At 39.4% G+C, this 20095-nt stretch overlaps 1 protein-coding gene across 1 annotated transcript in view; it reads right to left on the bottom strand.

Annotated features, from left to right (window-relative positions):
- SLC9C2 (solute carrier family 9 member C2 (putative)) overlaps positions 1–20095 on the bottom strand; it is a 92827-nt gene that overhangs the window by 25756 nt on the left and 46976 nt on the right. Inside the window, exon 19 of the mRNA XM_061183785.1 lies at positions 10276–10327. Within this exon, the coding sequence (XP_061039768.1) occupies positions 10276–10327 (52 nt within the window). The remainder of the gene's footprint in view (positions 1–10275; positions 10328–20095) is intronic.

The raw sequence follows: 20095 nt of genomic DNA, 5'->3' as shown, positions 1-20095 counted from the left end.
TGAATACAAAGTGGTTTTGCTTTATTTCTTTTACAGTAACATCCATTTGTTAGGACGTTACCATATGCCAGGCTCTCTACTAGATACTTCTGCACACACTGAGAGCTTGGCCCACAGCCCCCGTATGAGAAAAACAGACCCGAGAAGTTTTGTATAAAATCCTAGGACTCCCCTGTACGTTTCAACTCCAGCAGAGTGACTGTAGATGCTCAAGAAATGACATCCCTTGCAGCTCCACATTCCTTTGCAAAGTAAAGCAAAACAAAAACAACACCTTCTGTCAAAGGTAATCTTCATGTGTCTTTTTCTTACAACCTTAAGGCAGGGGTCCCCAAGCCCCGGGCCATGGAACAGTACCAATCCGTGGCCTGTTAGGAACCAGGCCACACAGCAGGAGGTGAGCGGCAGGCGAGCGAGCAAAGCTTCACCTACATTTACAGCCATTCCCCATCACTTGCATTACCGCCTGAGCTCCACCTCCTGTCAGATCAGTAGCGGCATTAGATTCTCATACAAGTGTGAACCCTACTGTGAACAACGCATGCAACGGATCTAGGTTGCGTGCTCCTTATGAGAATCCAATGCCTGATGATCTGAGGTAGAGCTGAGGCGGTAACGCTAGTGCTGGGGAGCGGCTGCAAATACAGATTGTCATTAGCAGAGAGGTTTGACTGCACAGAGACCATAATAAATCAATTGCTTGCAGACTCAAATCAAAACCCTATCAGTGAGTGGTAAATGACAATTAAGCTGCATCTGGTGGCAGGCCTTACAGTGGCAAGTGAGTTGATGTACTTCAATTGTACAGCTGCATCTGGGGGCAGGCTTTAAGTCAGAATCCGACAGTTATTTTAGGTTGTGCATGGCCCACCCGTTATTTTATTTTTTTTGCCCATTATTTTATTCTCCACCTCCATCCACACCTCTTTCCCGCACTCCGCACTTGTCTCAATCACAGTTTTGGTAAGCCCACAAGCTAACCCTAGCCAAAACGAGTAAAAAACAAGCATCACTGTAGAGCCTCTTTGAAAAGGGGTAAAGACCCAATGATGATACAGCAGAACACTCTAAGACTGCCAACAAAAAGAAAGCTGCGTTTAAAAGAAAATACTGGGGGGGCGGGGGGGGGCGGAGTCAAGATGGCAGCATGGGAGGACGCGGAGTTCACCTCGCCCCACAACTAGGGCGCCTGCTGGACACTGGTGGGGGACCCCTGAGCGACCAGATAGGACGTGGTGGGGAGTGAGGGGGAAGGAGAAGTGGAGGCCGGACAGGACCAGCACCGCTGAGGGGTGGCTGGGAGAGGGGAGGGGTTCCCATGCCTGCAGGGACCCTCAGGGATGCAGAGGATCAGAGGGAACCACACCTAGTGTTTTCCCTGCCCAATCGGGCTGCAAGAAGCCTGCTGGGCTTCCAGGCTGAGTCCTTCACCCTCCAAGGCCCCCTCTGAACGACGTTGGCCCTGGGGAGGAGGGGGCGGGACAAAAAGGAGAAGTGGACAGGGAGGGGCCCTCCGGGATTGGAGGATCAGGGGAAGCACCGTGGGCGTTTTCCCCACACACTCGGGCCCTGGGAAGCCTGCTCCTGGGCCTGATCCTCCGCATCCAAGGCTCCCTCCAGCTGTGGGGGTCCTAGGGGCATGGGGTGGGGGGCAGAAGAAGAGAGGCCAATGGGAAGGGACCCTCTGGGATCGGAGGATCGGGGGGAACATGCCTAGCGTTTCCCCCACCCACCGGTGCCCAGGGAGCCTGCTGGGGTCCTGGACCGGGTCCTCTGCCCTCCGAGGCCAGAGGCACTCCTGGGTCCCTCCTGCCACATTGAGCCTAACCCTCACCCCCACCCCCCCAGGGCCTTTTCAGACCCTGTGGGTCCTAAGCATAGGCCCTGCCAACCACCTAAACGCCGCCCCCGACTAAGCCCCACCCCCGACAGCCAAGGCCTTGTCCCCTTTTTTTCTCCTCTTTTTCGCTATTGTGATTCTGTTTCACCTTCCAGTTGTTGTTTCATCTATATTTTTATTTTTTCTAACATACCTGTTAGTTTTCTAATCTTATTTTCTGTTTTACTCTTTGCTATTGTTCTGCTCCTTTTTTTTTTTTTTTTCTGCTCTGCAAGGCTTGCAGGATCTTGATTCACGAGCCAGGGGTTGGGCCTGAGCTCCTGCAGTGGGAACTCTGAGTCCAAACCACTGGACTAACAGAGAACCTCAGACCCCAGGGAATATTCATCAGAGTGAGGTCTCCCAGAGGTTCTCATCTTGGCAACAAGACCCAGCTCTACCTAACAGCCTACAAACTCCAGTGCTGGAAGCCTCAGGCCAAACAACCAGTAAGACAGGAACAAAATCCCACCCATCAGAAAAAAAAAAAAGAGACAACAAAAATATATGTCACAGATGAAGGACCAAGGTAAAAACCTACAAGACCAAATAAATGAAGGGGCAATAGGCAATCTACCTGAAAAAGAATTCAGAGTAATGATAGTAAAGATGATCCAAAATCTTGGAAATAGAATGGAGGCACAGATCGAGAAAATAAGAGAAATATTTAATAAAGATCTAGAAGAACTAAAGAAGAAACAGAGATGAACAACACAATAACTGAAATGAAAAATACACTAGAGGGAATCAATAGCAGAATAAATGAGGCAGAAGAATGAATAAGTTAGCTGGAGGACAGAATGGTGGAAATAACTGCCGAGGAGCAGAATAAAGAGAAAACAATGAAAAGAACTGAGGACAGTCTCAGAGACCTCTGGGACTACATTAAACTCACCAACATTCAAATTATAGGGGTCCCAGAAGAAGAAGAGAAAAAGAAAGAGGCTGAGAAAATATTTGAAGAGATTATAAGTGAAAACTTCCCAAACATGGGAAAGGAAATAGTCACCCAAGTCCAGGAAGTGCAGAGAGTCCCATACAGGATAAACCCTAAGAAAAACACACCAAGACACATAGTAATCAAACTAACAAAAATTAAATTCAAAGAAAAAATATTAAAAGCAGCAAGAGAAAAACCAAAAATAATATACAAAGGAATCCCCATAAGGTTATCAGCTGATTTTTCAGCAGAAACTCTGCAGGCCAGAAGGGAGTGGCAGGATATACTAAAAGTGATGAAAGAGAAAAACCTACAACCAAGATTACTCTACCCAGCAAGGATCTCATTCAGATTCGATGGAGAAATCAAAAGCTTTACAGACAAGCAAAAGCTAAGAGAATTCAGCACCACCAAACCAGCTTTACAACAAATGCTAAAGAAACTTCTCTAGGTGGGAAACACAAGAGAAGAAAATGACCCACAAAAACAAACCCAAAACAATTAAGAAAATGGTGATAGGAACATACATATCAATAATAACCTTGAATGTAAATGGATTAAATGCTCCAACCAAAAGACACAGGCTCGCTGAATGGATACAAAAACAGGACCCATATATATGCTGTCTATAAGAAACCCACTTCAGACCTAGGGACACATACACACTCAAAGTGAAGGGATGGAAAAAGATATTCCAGGCAAATGGAAATCAAAAGAAAGCTGGAGTAGCAATACTCATATCAGATAAAATAGACTTTAAAATAAAGACTGTTATAAGAGATAAGGAAGGACACTACATAATGATCAAGGGATCAATCCAAGACGAAGATATAACAATTATAAATATTTGTGCACCCAACATAGGAGCACCTCAGTACATAAGGCAAATGCTAACAGCCATAAAAGGGGAAATCGACAGTAACACAGTAATAGTAGGGGACTTTAACACCCCACTTACACCAATGGACAGACCATCCAAACAGAAAATAAATAAGGAAACACAAGCTTTAAATGACACAACAGATCAGAAAGATTTAATTGATATTTACATGACATTCCACCTGAAAGTGGCAGAATACACTTTCTTCTCAAGTGCACATGGAAGATTCTCCAGGACAGATCATGTCTTGGGTCACAAATAAAGCCTCGGAAAATTTAAGAAAATTGAAAGCGTATCAAGCATCGTTTCTTTCTTTATTTTTTTTTAATAGATCTTTATTGGAGTATAACTGCGTCACAATACTGTGTTAGTTTCTGTTGTACAACAAAGTGAATCAGCCATATGCATACATATATCCCCATATCCCCTCCCTCTTAAGCCTCCCTCCCACCCTCCCTACCCCACCTCTCTAGGTCATCAGAAAGCACTGAGCTGATCTCCCTATACTATGCTGCTTCCCACTAGCTAATTATTTTACACTCGGTAGTGTATATACGTCAATATGAAGCATCTTTTCTTACCACAACGCTATGAGATTAGAAATCAATTACAGGAAAAAAATCTGTAAAAAACACAAATATATGGAGGCTAAACATGCACTACTACATAACCAAGAGATCACAGAAGAAATTTAAAAATACATAGAAACAAATGACAATGAAAACAGGACCACCCAAAACCTATGGGACACAGCAAAAGCAGTTCTAAGAGGGAAGTTTATAGCAATTCAATCTCACCTCAAGAAACAAGAAATATCTCAAATAAACAATCTAACCTTACACCTAAAGGAACTAGAGAAAGAAGAACAAACAAAACCCAAAGTCAGTAGATGGAAAGAAATCATAAAGATCAGAGCAGAAATAAATGAAATAGAAATGAAGAAAACAATAGCAAGGATCAATAAAACTGAAAGTTGGATCTTTGAGAAGACAAACAAAACTGATAAACCTTTAGCCAGACTCATCAAGAAAAAAAGGGAGTGGATGCAAATCAATAAAATTAGAAATGAAAAAGGAGAAATACAACTGACACTGCAGAAATACAAAGGATTATAAGAGACTACTACAAACAACTATATGCCAATCAAATGGACAACCACGAAGAAATGGACAAATTCTTGGAAAGGTACAATTTTCCAAGACTGAACCAGGAAGAATTAGAAAATATAAACAGACCTATCACAAGCAAAGAAATTGAAACTGTAATTTAAAATCTTCCAACAAACAAAAGTCCAGGACCAGATGGTTTCACAGGCGAATTCTATCAAACATTTAGAGAAGAGCTAACACCTATCCTTCTCAAACTCTTCCAAAAGACTTCAGAGGGAGGAACACTCCCAAATTCGTTCTACAAGGCCACCATCACTCTGATAACCAAAACCAGACAAAGATATCACAAAAAAAGAAAATTAGAGACCAATATCACTGATGAACATAGATGCAAAAATCCTCAACAAAATACTAGCAAACACATTAAAAGGATCATACACCATGATCAAGTGGGATTTACCCCAGGGATGGGAGGATTCTTCAATATATGCAAATCAATCAATGCGATACACCATATTAACAAATTAAGGAATAAAAACCATATGATCACCTCAATAGAGGCAGAAAAAGCTTTTGCCAAAATTCAACACCAATTTATGATAAATCTCTCTAGAAAATGGGCATAGAGGGAACCTACCTCAACATAATAAAGGCCACATACAACAAACCCACAGCAAGCATCATTCTCAACGGTGAAAAACTGAAAGCATTTCCTCTAAGATCAGGAAAAAGACAAGGATGTCCACTCCTGCCACTTTTATTCAACATAGTTTTGGAAGTCCTAGCCATGGCAATCAGAGAAGAAAAAGAAATAAAAGGAATCCAAATTGGAAAAGAAGTAGTAAAACTGTCACTGTTTGCAGATGACAAGATACTACACATAGATAATCCTAAAGATGCCACCAGAAAACTACTAGAGCTAATCAATGAATTTGGTAAGGTTGCAGGACACAAAATTAATGCACAGAAATCTCTGGCATTCCTATACACTAACAACAAAAAATCTGAAAGAGAAATTAAGGAAACAATCCCATTTACCATCGCAACAAAAGGAATAAAATACCTAGGAATAAACCTACCTAAGGAGGCAAAAGACTTGTACTCAGAAAACTACAAAACACTGATGAAAGAAAACAACAATGACATAAACAGATGGAGAAATATACCATGTTCTCGGATTGGAAGAATCAATATTGTGAAGACGACTGTACTACTGAAAGGAATCTACAGATTCAATGCAATCCCTATCAAACTATCAATGGCATTCTTCACAGAATTAGAACAAAAAATTTTACAGTTTATATGAAAACACAAAAGACCCCGAATAGCCAAAGCAATCTTGAGAAGGAAAAATGCAGCTGGAGGAATCAGGCTCCCTGACTTCACACTATACTACAAAGCTACAGTAATCAAGACAGTATGGTACTGGCACAAAAACAGAAATATATATCAGTGGTACAGGACAGAAAGTCCAGAGATAAACCCACACATGTATGGTCACCTAATTTATAACAAAGAAGGCAAGAACATACAATGGAGAAAACACAGCCTCTTCAATAAGTGGTGCTGGGAAAACTGGACAGCTACATATAAAAGAATGAAATTAGAACACTCCCCAACACCATATACAAAAATAAACTCAAAATTGATTAAAGAACTAAATGTAAGACTGGACACTATAAAAGTCTTAGAGGAAAACATAGGAAAAACACTCTTTGAGATAAACCACAGCAAGATCTTTTTTGATCCACCCCTAGAGTAATGAAAATAAAAACAAAAATAAACAAATGGGACCTAATTAAACTTAAAAGCTTTTGCACAGCAAAGGAAACCATAAACAAGATGAAAATACAACCCTCAGAATGGGAGAAAATATTTGCAAACAAAGCAACGGACAAAGGATTCATCTCCAAAATATACAAAGAGCTCATGGAGCTCAATATCAAAAAAACCAACAATTCAACTAAAAACTGGGTGGAAGACCTAAACAGACATTTCACCAAAGAAGACATACAGATGGCCAAGAGGCACATGAAAAGATCTCAACATCACTAATTATTAGAGAAATGCAAATCAAAACTACAATGAAGTATCACCTCACACTGGTCAGAATGGCCATCATCAAAAAATCTACACACAATAGATGTTGGAGAGGGTGTGGAGAAAAGGGAACCCTTTTGCACTGTTGGTGGGAACGTAAATTGATACAGCCACTGTGGAGAGCAGTATGCAGGTTCCTTAAAAAACTATAAATAGAACTACCATATGACCCAGCAATCCCACTACTGGGCATATACCCTGAGAACACCATAATTCAAAACGACACATGGGGGCTTCCTTGGTGGCGCAGTGGTTAAGAATCTGCCTGCCAATGCAGGGGACAAAGGTTCAAGTCCTGGTCCGGGAAGATCCAACATGCCACAGAGCAACTAAGCCTGTGCGCCACAACTCCTGAGCCTGCGCTCTGGAGCCCGTGTGGCACAGCTACTGAATCCCACGTGCCACAACTACTGAAGCCCACGTGCCATAAGTACTGAAGCCCACGTGCCTAGAGCCCATGCTCCGCAACAAGAGAAGCCACCTCAATGAGAAACCCGTGCACCGCAACGAAGAGTAGCCCCCACTCACTGCAACTAGAGAAAACCCTTCATGCAGCAACAAAGACCCAACGCAGCCAAAAATAAATAAATTTAAATAAAATTAAAAAAAAACAAACAAGGACACATGTACCCCAATGTTCATTGCAGCACTATTTATAATAGCCAGGATATGGAAACAACCTAAATGTCCAAAAACAAATGAATGAATAAAGAAGATGCGGTACATATATACAATGGAATATTACTCAGCTATAAAAAGGAATGAAATTGGGTCATTTGTAGAGATGTGGATGGACCTAGAGTCTGTCATACAGAGTGAAGTAAGCCAGAAAGAGAAAAACAAATATTGTATAGTAACGCATATATGTGGATTCTAGAAAAATGGTACAGATGAACCTATTTGCAGGGCAGGAATATAGATGTAGACGTAGAGAACAGACATATGGACACAGGGTGGGGGGAAGGGGAGGGTGGGACGAATTGGGAGATTAGGTTTGACATAAATACACTACCATGTGTAAAATAGATTGCTAGTGGGAACCTGCTGTATAGTACAGGGAGCTCAGCTCCGTGCTCTGTAACGACCTAGATGGGTGGAATGGGGGCAGTGGGAGGGGGACCAAGAGAGAGGGGATATAGGTATACATATAGCTGATTCACTTCATTGTACAGTAGAAACTAACACAACATTGTAAAGCGATTATACTCCAATAAAAATTTAAAAATTAAAAAAAAAAAGAAAGAAAGGAAAATACCAAGAATCTTACTTAAATTATAGGTTCATTGCAACAGGTGATTCACATTCTCCAAGCCCACTTTGTATGATATGTGGCGACCTGCTATCCAATGAAACTATGAAACCTTCAAAACTGCTTTGCCACATGGAGACCAAGCACGCTGCATTGAAAGACAAGCCTTTGGAGTTTACAAAAGAAAAATGTGTGAACACGAAGAACAGAAGCAATTATTGAAGGTCACCATTTCATCAAATGTGTCTGCACTGAGAGCATCATTCTTAGTGGTTAACCACATTGCTAAAGGTAAGAAGCCCTTTACTAATGGTGAAGAGTTGATCCTGCCTGCTGCTAAGGACATTTGTCATGAACTTTTAGGAGAGGCTGCAGTTCAAAAGGTGACACATGTTCCTCTTTCAGCTAGCACCATAACTAGATGAATTGATGAAATAGCAGAGGTTAGTGAGGCACAATTGTTAGAGAGGATTAATGAGTCACCGTGGTACACAATCCAGGTTGACGAGTCTACTGATGTTGACATCAAGGCAACAATGCTTGTTTTTGTGCGATATATATTTCAGGAGGATGTGCATGAGGATATGTTATGTGCACTTTTGTTGCCAACCAACACCACAGCTGCAGAACTATTCAAGTCTTTGAATGATTACATATCAGGAAAACTGAATTGGTCATTTTGTGTCGGTATATGCATGGATGGAACGGTTGCCATGACTAGACATCTTTCTGGCTTCACTACTCGGGTCAAAGAGGTCGCTTCTGAATGTGAGTCTACGCACTGTGTCATCCACAGATAAATGCTGGCTAGCCGAAAAATGTCACCTGAACTTAACAACGTTTTGCAGGATATGATTAAAATTATCAACTACATTAAAGTACATGTCCTTAACTCACGTCTGTTCGCGCAGCTCTGTGAGATGGACGCAGAGCACACACGTCTTCTCTTATACACAGAAGAGAGATGGCTTTCTAAAGGTAGATCACTGGCCAGAGTTTTTGAGTTACGAGAGCCACTCCAGAGATTTCTTTTAGAAAAACAGTCACCACTGGCAGCACATTTCAGTGACACAGAATGGGTCACAAAACTTGCTTACTTGTGTGATATATTCAACCTGCTCAACGAACTCAATCTGTCACTTCAGGGGAGAACGACAACTGTGTTCAAGTCGGCAGATAAAGTGGCTGCATTCAAAGCCAAATTGGAATTATGGGGACGACGAGGGAACACTGGGATTTTTGACATGTTTTAAACATTAGCAGAGATTTTGAAAGAGACTGAGCCAGGGCCTTCTCTCTCTCAGCTGGTGCATGATCACCTACCTCAGCTTTCAAAAGAGTTTGAACATTACTTCCCAACCACAAGACCCCCGAACTGGGAAGGAATGGATCTGCGACCCACTTGTGAATAAGCCAGGTGAATCGACTTTGTCCGTGCTAGAAGAGGATCAACTGCTTGAGGTCGCAAATGACGGTGGTCTTAAAAGTATGCTTGAGACAACTTCAGATCTCCATATATTCTGGATTAAAGTCAAGGCGGAATACCCTGAGATTGCCACAAAAGCAGTGAAAAGCCTGCTTCCATTTCCAACATCCTATCTTTGTGAAGCAGGGTTTTCTGCAGCGACAGCCACCAAAACGAGATTACGGAGTAGACTGGACATAAGCAACACAATGTAATAATAATAGAAATAAAGTACACAATAAATGTAATGTGCTTGAATCATCCCGAAACCATCCCCCCACCCCCCATCTGTGGAAAAATTGTTTTCCAAGAAATTGGTCCCTGGTGCCAAAAAGGTTGGGGACCACTGCCTTAAGGAATCTGATCTTGCCACCTTAATACACTTTCTGCACTCTTCATTTTTTCTTTTATGATTCCATAGCAAATAATAGAACTCCTCTAACTTTCTGCAATTATCTATTGACATGCTCACACTTCCCACCAGGATCTACACTTTATGTACACCTGGCCCATTAAATGGGTTCAATAAATGCTTATTGAATGAATAAACGAATGAGTGAATGATTGAATGAAAGCATGAACTTGTCTTCCTTTGGTTAAATTATGGGATGATAAGGTGTGATTTCAGGAAATTAGATATTCCAACTACTTACCTAGTTCTTTGACAGCATCTCGTTTGTTGGTTTCCAAAATTTCATATAATTTCTGTGAGAAGTTAAGAAACACATTAATTTTTAATTACACCAAGTGCATTACTGGCTTTAAAATCTGAGAAAAAGAAGTATGGTACGGGCTTCCCTGGTGGTGCAGTGGTTAAGAATCCGCCTGCCAATGCAGGGGACACAGGTTCGGGCCCTGGTCCAGGAAGATCCCACATGCCGCGGAGCAGCTAAGCCTGCGCACTACAACTACTGAGCCTGTGCTATAGAGCCCGCGAGCCACAACTACTGAAGCCCACGCGCCTAGAGCCCGTGCTCCACGACAAGAGAAGCCACTGCAATGAGAAGCCTGCGCACCACAACAAAGAGTAGCCCCCACTTGCCGCAACTAGAGAAAGCCCGCATGCAGCAACGAAGACCCAATGCAGCCAAAAATAAATAAATTAAATAAAATTTTTAAAAAAGGAAGTATGGTAGAAGAAATCTCACTTAGATTAGCGTTTGGGGGAGATAGTTAGCTCAAATCTTCCCTGTCAATTCTGCTGCTTTCCCCAGGCTCACACTCATAGTGCAATGGATGCTGTGTAGTAGCTTACATAACTACTGTGCCTAATATTTCTTAGAAAAGACTAGTGTACACTCCACTGTGCATCAAGGAGAATTCTCATAGATAGCGCACCACGAGAGGGTGGCCAACAGAGAAGCTGTTTGGGGAGCCAGTCTATCAGGAGTGTAAAAACAAGTGGCATAATGAGAAAATATGGTGTCAAGTAGGTCATGTTTCCTACAGATAACTCCTGACATAACTGAAGAAAGAGGTCCACTCTGGGCTAACCAATCTCTGTTCATTCATGCAATAGGTATTTGTCCAATTCCCACCATGTCCCAGGCATGGCTCTACATGGAGCTTGCCCTCTAGGTTTGAGTCCTTCTGGAGCTTCCACTTGGCCACATCAACAGCCCTGGGACTAAACAACTGACAGTTCTCTAGGATGGTCAGGTACAGATGGCTGAAATTCTGCACCCAAATCATGCATGGTATCTTCCTATTTACAAGGAACAACTGGTTTGTTATCTAAAGTTTAAGAAGTTAAAGTTAAGTGTGTGTTGTTTTGTTTAGAGAAGTCACATTAATCACTCATTTTGGATATAAGAATGAAGTATACAATTTTTTTTTTTTTTTTTTTTTTTGCCACCGCACGTCTTGCGAGATCTTAGTTCCCCAACCAGGGATGGAACCCGTGCCCTTGGCAGTGAAAGCACAGAGTCCTAACTACTGGACCGCCAGGGAATTCCCTGAGTATACAATTTTTATTAAATTGTTTCTTCTCACTTGATAACACTGAATCAGCAATGGGAAGGTACCAAATTATTAGCCTGCACATGACACCCACATACTGTGCTCCAGCCCTGCTTGCAAGAGTTCATAGACAGCAGCTAAGCCCCCTTCATACTACCAGCTCTGTAAAACTGCCACAGAATGACGTTGCATAAGACACCATTAGGAACCGATTCCTGCCCACAAAGAGAAAATAATCATGAAAGCCTGGACGTACATGTGACTTCTCTAAAGGTGAGCTGCCACTGGCCAGTTTCTTGAACCGTGTCACTTTCAGAATAAACACCAGTTTGACATCTAAACACATCTCAATAAGACATTTAAATGTTTACTGAAGTCTCCTTTAAAAATGCCAAAGGGGAATTCTTTTCATGTCTTACACTTCCAGGCAAATCTCTGCCCCCAAATCGCTACGCCTTCACCCAAACTCCTCAAAACACATTCTTAACTTCCCCCACTGGCTCTTGTTTTTCTTCTCTCCTCTTCCTGTTTCTGAAATATATTCTCCTATGAATAGCTTTATATTCTTTGAATATAGATCAACCTAAACTTTCAGTAGTTCTTTTAATTTTCTTCTCCAATATTCTAAGTAAATCAACAGGATAGAATTCTGTTGCACATTAATATTTGATCCAATAATCAATACTCCTGTGATAAATCTAGATAATATTTCTCTATCCAGTGTATAAGGATATCATAAAAGATGTCAGATGCCTTCCTAAAATTCAGGTATACTCTTCCTATAGTGGTACCTGATTATAAAAAAGAAATCTTAAATGCTAAAGATATTTAACAATATATCTTTTATGTATTTTAGAAATTAAAAATTAAAACATTAAATTGGGTGTCTTCACAGCCTCTACCTCTCCTGAATTTGATAAAGAAAGAGGCTCTCTTTCTTGGCTGAGAACCTGAGGCAACAAACAGTCATCACAAAAAATAGGCATAACAACCGGAAGACATAACCCCCAGACCATCCTGATTTTGTTTTTATGCACACAGTTACAAGATCTAGGGCTTCAGTAATTAGGATTTAAATTCATTCTTGAATTAAAACTCAGGAGTCTCACTTGGGCTGAGAAAACACCCTTTAGCTATTGCTACTACTCAATTTAGACTTTCATCTACATATATGAAAATATAACCCCAAATCACCAAACACTGGGTGGAAAAACTGAATGAAAGATAAGAACCAAACACAACAAATAGAAGAATGAACCTCAAAGAAGAAGAACTGATACAGGAAACAGAAATTCTTAAAATAAAGAGGTTCAAGAGAATATCACATTCGTTTAAAAACAAAAAAGAAACAGTTACTATGAAAAAGAAGCAGTCAAAGTTCTTGATTGCTTGACAAAAAGTATTTGTCAAAAAAAAAAGTTAACAGATGGGCTGAATAACAGAATAGACACAGCTAAAGACTGACTTAGGAACCTGGAAAATCAAACTGGGGGTTCTCAATGCAAAGAGGAAAGAGTTGAAAGTTATGAGGAAAGTTGAAAGAGGGACTAAACACAGATATTCAAAACTCTCTTTAAAAGAGTGCCAAAAGGAGAAAATAGAAACCACAGAGGGGAGAAAATAATCAGAGAAGTAATGGAAGGAGGATAGTAATCTTCAGATTATAAAGGCTCTACCATGTGCTGAATGGGACAAATTAAAAAAAAAAAAAATCACACGTAGACAAATCTTGGTGAAATTTCAGAACTCCAAGGATAAAAAGAAAATCCCAAAGACTTTAAAGAGTGAGGGAAAAAGTCACCTACAAAAGCAAAAGTAAAATCACTCTTGTATCAGCAATGCTGAAGACAGAGGGGCAATGACTTCAGGAAAATGGTTTTGGAGAGTCACATTATTAAAATAAAAATCAAAACAAAAAGAATTTTGGACTTACAGAAAAATTTTTGGACATATGGAAAAAATTTCTTATGGACATAATCCAGCATAATAGAAAGGAAAGTAAAAAGGGAGCTCACATGAGACTCCAGAAAGAGTGGCTGAGGAATATAACCTAAAGGAAGAGAAGGAAGGTATTGTTAAAAAAAATTAATTCATTTGCTGTTTCATAGAGAAGAGTCCCCTTCAAGTACGAAAGGTTTAATGACATAGGATCATATTTCCTTTGTTATGGATTCAATCAACTGATAGGTTCTAGAGTGAATAACATTTATACAATCATAATATTTATATAATAATAAAGTAGAGGTTGTTTTTTGGTTTTCCATGTATAGAGTCATTTACTGAAAAGAATGAAGACAATTATACTTACAGCATAGAAGGTAAATGTTATAAACCATTTCCCTGTAAAAATAATAGCTCCAAAAATGTAAGAGAGAAAAAGATAAAGGTTAAAGGAGATGAATGTTTAATCTCCTTATATTGCATGGCAAAGAGTAAATAAAGGCTGTTTAGAAATAATAAATCAAGAATTAGATCCACCAGAGGGCAGACAGCAGAAGCAAGAAGAACTACAATCCTGCAGCCTGTGGAACGAAAACCACATTCACAGAAAGATAGACAAGATGAAAAGGCAGAGGGCTATGTACCAGATGAAGGAACAAGATAAAACCACAGAGAAACAACTAAATGATGTGGAGATAGGCAACCTTCCAAAACAAGAATTCAGAATAATGATAGTGAAGATGATCCAGGACCTCGGAAAAAGAATGGAGGCAAAGATCGAGAAGATGCAAGAAATGTTTAACAAAGACCTAGAAGAATTAAAGAACAAACAAACAGAGATGAACAATACAATAACTGAAATGAAAACTACACTAGAAGGAATCAACAGCAGAATAACTGAGGCAGAAGAATGGATATATGACCTGGAATAAAGAATGGTGGGAAAAAAAAAAAAAAAGAATGGTGGAATTCACTGCTGTGGAACAGAATAAAGAGAAAAGATTGAAAAGAAACGAAGACAGCCTAAGAGACCTCTGGGACAACATTAAATGCAACAACATTCGCATTATAGGGGTCCCAGAAGGAGAAGAGAGAGAGAAAGGACCAGAGAAAATATTTGAAGAGATTATAGTCGAAAACTTCCCTAACATGGGAAAGGAAATAGCCACCCAAGTCCAGGAAGTGCAGCGAGTCCCATACAGGATAAACCCCAGGAGAAACACGCTGAGACACATGGTAATCAAATTGGCAAAAATTAAAGACAAAGAAAAATTATTGAAAGCAGCAAGGGAAAAATGACAAATAACATACAGGGGAACTCCCATAAGGTTAACAGCTGATTTCTCAGCAGAAACTCTACAAGCCAGAAGGGAGTGGCATGATATACTTAAAGTGATGAAAGGGAAAAACCTACAACCAAGATTACTCTACCTGGCAAGGATCTCATTCAGATTCAATGGAGAAATCAAAAGCTTTACAGACAAGCAAAAGCTAAGAGAATTCAGCACCACCAAACCAGCTCTACAACAAATGCTAAAGGAACTTCTCTAAGTGGGAAACACAAGAGAAGAAAAGGACCTACAAAAACAAACCCAAAACAACTAAGAAAATGGTCATAGGAACATACATATTGATAATTACCTTAAACATGAATGGATTAAATGCTCCAACCAAAAGACACAGGCTTGATGAATGGATACAAAAACAAGACCCATATATATGCTGTCTACAAGAGACCCACTTCAGACCTACAGACACAAACAGACTGAAAGTGAGGGGATGGAAAAAGATATTCCATGCAAATGGAAATCAAAAGAAAGCTGGAGTAGCAATACTCGTATCAGACAAAATAGACTTTAAAATAAAGAATGTTACAAGAGATAAGGAAGGGCACTATACAATGATCAAGGGATCAATCCAAGAAGAAGATATAACAATTATAAATATATATGCACCCAACATAGGAGCACCTCAATACATAAGGCAACTGCTAACAGCTATAAAAGAGGAAATCGACAGTAACACAATAATAGTGGGGGACTTTAACACCTCACTTACACCAATGGACAGATCATCCAAAATGAAAATAAATAAGGAGACAGAAGCTTTAAATGACACGACAGACCAGATAGATTTAATTGATAGTTATAGGACATTCCATCCAAAAACAGCAGATTACACTTTCTTCTCAAGTGTGCATGGAACATTCTCCAGGATAGATCACATCTTGGGTCACAAATCAAGCCTCAGTAAATTTAAGAAAATTGAAATCATATCAAGCATCTTTTCTGACCACAACGCTATGAGATTAGAAATGAATTACAGGGGAAAGAACGCAAAAAACACAAACACATGGAGGCTAAACAATACGTTACTAAATAACCAAGAGATCACTGAAGAAATCAAAGAGGAAATCAAAAAATACCTAGAGACAAATGACAATGAAAACACGACGATCCAAACCCTGCGGAATGCAGCAAAAGCAGTTCTAAGAGGGAAGTTTATAGCTATACAAGCCTACCTCAAGAAACAAGAAAAATCTCAAATAAACAATCTAACCTTACACCTAAAGGAACTAGAGAAAGAAGAACAAACAAAACCCAAAGTTAGCAGAAGGAAAGAAATCATCAAGATCAGAGCAGAAATAAATGAAATAGAAACAAAGAAAACAATAGCAAAGATGAATAAAACTAAAAACTGGTTCTTTGAGAAGATAAGCAAAATTGATAAACCATTAGCCAGACTCATCAAGAAAAAGAGGGAGAGGACTCAAATCAATAAAATTAGAAATGAAAAAGGAGACGTTACAACACACACCGCAAAAATACAAAGCATCCTAAGACACTACTACAAGCAACTCTATGCCTATAAAACGGACAACCTGGAAGAAATGGACAAATTCTTAGAAAGGTATAACCTTCCAAGACTGAACGAGGAAAAAATAGAAAGTATGAACAGACCAATCACAAGTAATGCAATGGAAACTGGGATTAAAAATCTTCCAACAAACAAAAGTCCAGGACCAGATGGCTTCACAGGTGAATTCTATCAAACATTTAGAGAATAGCTAACACCCATCCTTCTCAAACTCTTCCAAAAAACTGTGGAATAAGGAACACTCCCAAACTCATTCTATGAGGCCACCATCATCCTGATACCAAAACCAGACAAAGATACTACAAAAAAAAGAAATTACAGACCAATATCACTGATGAATACAGATGCAAAAATCCTCAACACAATACCAGCAAACAGAATCCAACAGCACCTTCAAAGGATCATACACCATGATCAAGTGGGGTTTATCCCAGGGATGCAAGGATTCTTCAATATACACAAATCAATGTGATACACCATATTAACAAATTGAAGAATAAAAACCATATGATCATCTCCATAGATGCAGAAAAACCTTTTGACAAAATTCAACACCCATTTATGATAAAAAACTCTCCAGAAAGTGGGCATAGAGGGAACCTACCTCAACATAATAAAGGCCATATACGACAAACCCACAGCAAACATCATTTTCAATGGTGAAAATCTGAAAGCATTTCCTCTAAGATCAGGAACAAGACAAGGATGTCCACCCTCACCACTATTATTCAACATAGTTTTGGAAGTCCTAGCCATGGCAATCAGAGAAGAAAAAGAAATAAAAGGAATACAAATCGGAAAAGAAGAAGTAAAACTGTCACTGTTTGCAGATGACATGATACTATACATAGAGAATCCTAAAGATGCCACCAGAAAACTACTAGAGCTAATCAATGAATTTGGTAAAGTTACAGGATACAAAATTAATGCACAGAAATCTCTTGCATTCCTATACACTAATGATGAAAAATCTGAAACAGAAATTAAGGAAACACTCCCATTTACTATTGCAACAAAAAGAATAAAATACCTAGGAATAAACCTACCTAAGGAGACAAAAGACCTGTATGCAGAAATCTGTAAGACACTGATGAAAGAAATTAAAGATGATACCAACAGATGGAGAGATATACCATGTTCTTGGATTGGAAGAATCAATATTCTGAAAATGACTATACTACCCAAAGCAATCTACAGGTTCAATGCAATCCCTATCAAATTACCAATGGCAGTTTTTATAGAACTAGAACAAAAAATCTTAAAATTTGTATGGAGACACAAAAGACCCCGAATAGCCAAAGCAGTCTTGAGGGGAAAAAACGGAGCTGGAGGAATCAGACTCCCTGACTTCAGACTATACTACAAAGCTACAGTAATCAAGACAATATGGTACTGGCACAAAAACAGAAACGTAGATCAATGGAACAACATAGAAAGCCCAGAGATAAACCCACACACCTACGGTCAACTAATATATGACAAAGGAGGCAAGGATATACAAAGGAGAAAAGACAGTCTCTTCAATAAGTGGTGCTGGGAAAACTGGACAGCTACATGTAAAAGAATGAAATTAGAACACTCCCTAACACCATACACAAAAATAAACTCAAAATGGATTAGAGACCTAAATGTAAGACCGGACACTATAAAACTCTTAGAGGAAAACATGGGAAGAACACTCTTTGACATAAATCACAGCAAGATCTTTTTTGATCCACCTCCTAGAGTAATGGAAATAAAAACAAAAATAAACAAATGGGACTTAATAAAACTTCAAAGCTTTTGCACAGCAAAGGAAACCACAAACAAGACGAAAAGACAACCCTCAGAATGGGAGAAAATACTTGCAAACGAATCAACGGACGAAGGATTAATCTCCAAAATATATAATCAGCTCATGCAGCTCAGTATTAAAAAAACAAACAACCCAATCCAAAAATGGGCAGAAGACCTAAATAGACATTTCTCCAAAGAAGACATACAGATGGCCAAGAAGAACATGAAAAGCTGCTCAACATCACTAATTATTAGAGAAATGCAGATCAAAACTACAATGAGGTATCACCTCACACCAGTTAGAATGGGCATCATCAGAAAATCTACAAACAACAACACCTGCTGGAGAGGGTGTGGGGAAAAGGGAATCCTCTTGCACTGTTGGCGGGAACGTAAATTGATACAGCCACTATGGAGAACAGTATGGAGGTTCCTTAAAGAACTAAAAATAGAATTACCATATGATCCAGCAATCCCACTACTGCACATGTACCCAGAGAAAATGATAATTCAAAAAGACACATGCACCCCAATGTTCATTGCAGCACTATTTACAATAGCCAGGTCATGGAAGCAACCTAAATGCCCATCGACAGACGAATGGATTAAGAAGATGTGGTATACTCTCACCACTATTATTCAACATAGTTTTGGAAGTGTTAGCCACAGCAATCAGAGAAGAAAAAGAAATAAAAGGAATCCAAATCGGAAAAGAAGAAGTAAAGCTGTCACTGTTTGCAGATGACATGATACTACACATAGAGAATCCTAAAGATGCTACCAGAAAACTAGTAGAGCTAATCAATGAATTTGGTAAAGTAGCAGGATACAAAATTAATGCACAGAAATCTCTTGCATTCCTATATACTAATGATGAAAAATCTGAAAGTGAAATTAAGAAAACACTCCCGTTTACCATTGCAACAAAAAGAATAAAATATCTAGGAATAAACCTACCTAAGGAGACAAAAGACCTGTATGCAGAAAATTATAGGACACTGATGAAAGAAATTAAAGATGATACAAATAGATGGAGAGATATACCATGTTCTTGGATTGGAAGAATCAACATTGTGAAAATGACTCTGCTACCCAAAGCAATCTACAGATTCAATGCAATCCCTATCAAACTACCACTGGCATTTTTCACAGAACTAGAACAAAAAATTTCACAATTTGTATGGAAACACAAAACATCCCGAATAGCCAAAGCAATCTTGAGAACGAAAAAGGGAGCTGGAGGAATCAGGCTCCCTGACTTCAGACTATATTACAAAGCTACAGTAATCAAGACAGTTTGGTACTGGCACAAAAACAGAAATATAGATCAATGGAACAGGATAGAAAGCCCAGAGATAAGCCCACGCACATATGGTCACCTTATCTTTGATAAAGGAGGCAAGCATATACAGTGGAGAAAAGACAGCCTCTTCAATAAGTGGTGCTGGGAAAATTGGACAGGTACATGTAAAAGTATGAAATTAGAACACTCCCTGACACCATACACAAAAATAAACTCAAAATGGATCAAAGACCTAAGTGTAAGGCCAGACACTATCAAACTCTTAGAGGAAAACATAGGCAGAACACTCTATGACATAAATCACAGCAAGATCCTTTTTGACCCAGGTCCTAGAGAAATGGAAGTAAAAACACAAATAAACAAATGGGACCTAATGAAACTTAAAAGCTTTTGCACAGCAAAGGAAACCATAAACAAGACCAAAAGACAACCCTCAGAATGGGAGAAAATATTTGCAAATGAAGCAACTGACAAAGGATTAATCTCCAAGATTTACAAGCAGCTCATGCAGCTCAATAACAAAAAAACAAACAACCCAATCCAAAAATGGGCAGAAGACCTAAATAGACATTTCTCCAAAGAAGATATACAGATTGCCAACAGACACATGAAAGAAT

This window comes from Eubalaena glacialis, chromosome 3 (assembly GCF_028564815.1).
Source record: "Eubalaena glacialis isolate mEubGla1 chromosome 3, mEubGla1.1.hap2.+ XY, whole genome shotgun sequence".
NCBI lineage: Eukaryota > Metazoa > Chordata > Mammalia > Artiodactyla > Balaenidae > Eubalaena > Eubalaena glacialis.
This window is presented reverse-complemented; position numbering and strand designations above follow the sequence as displayed.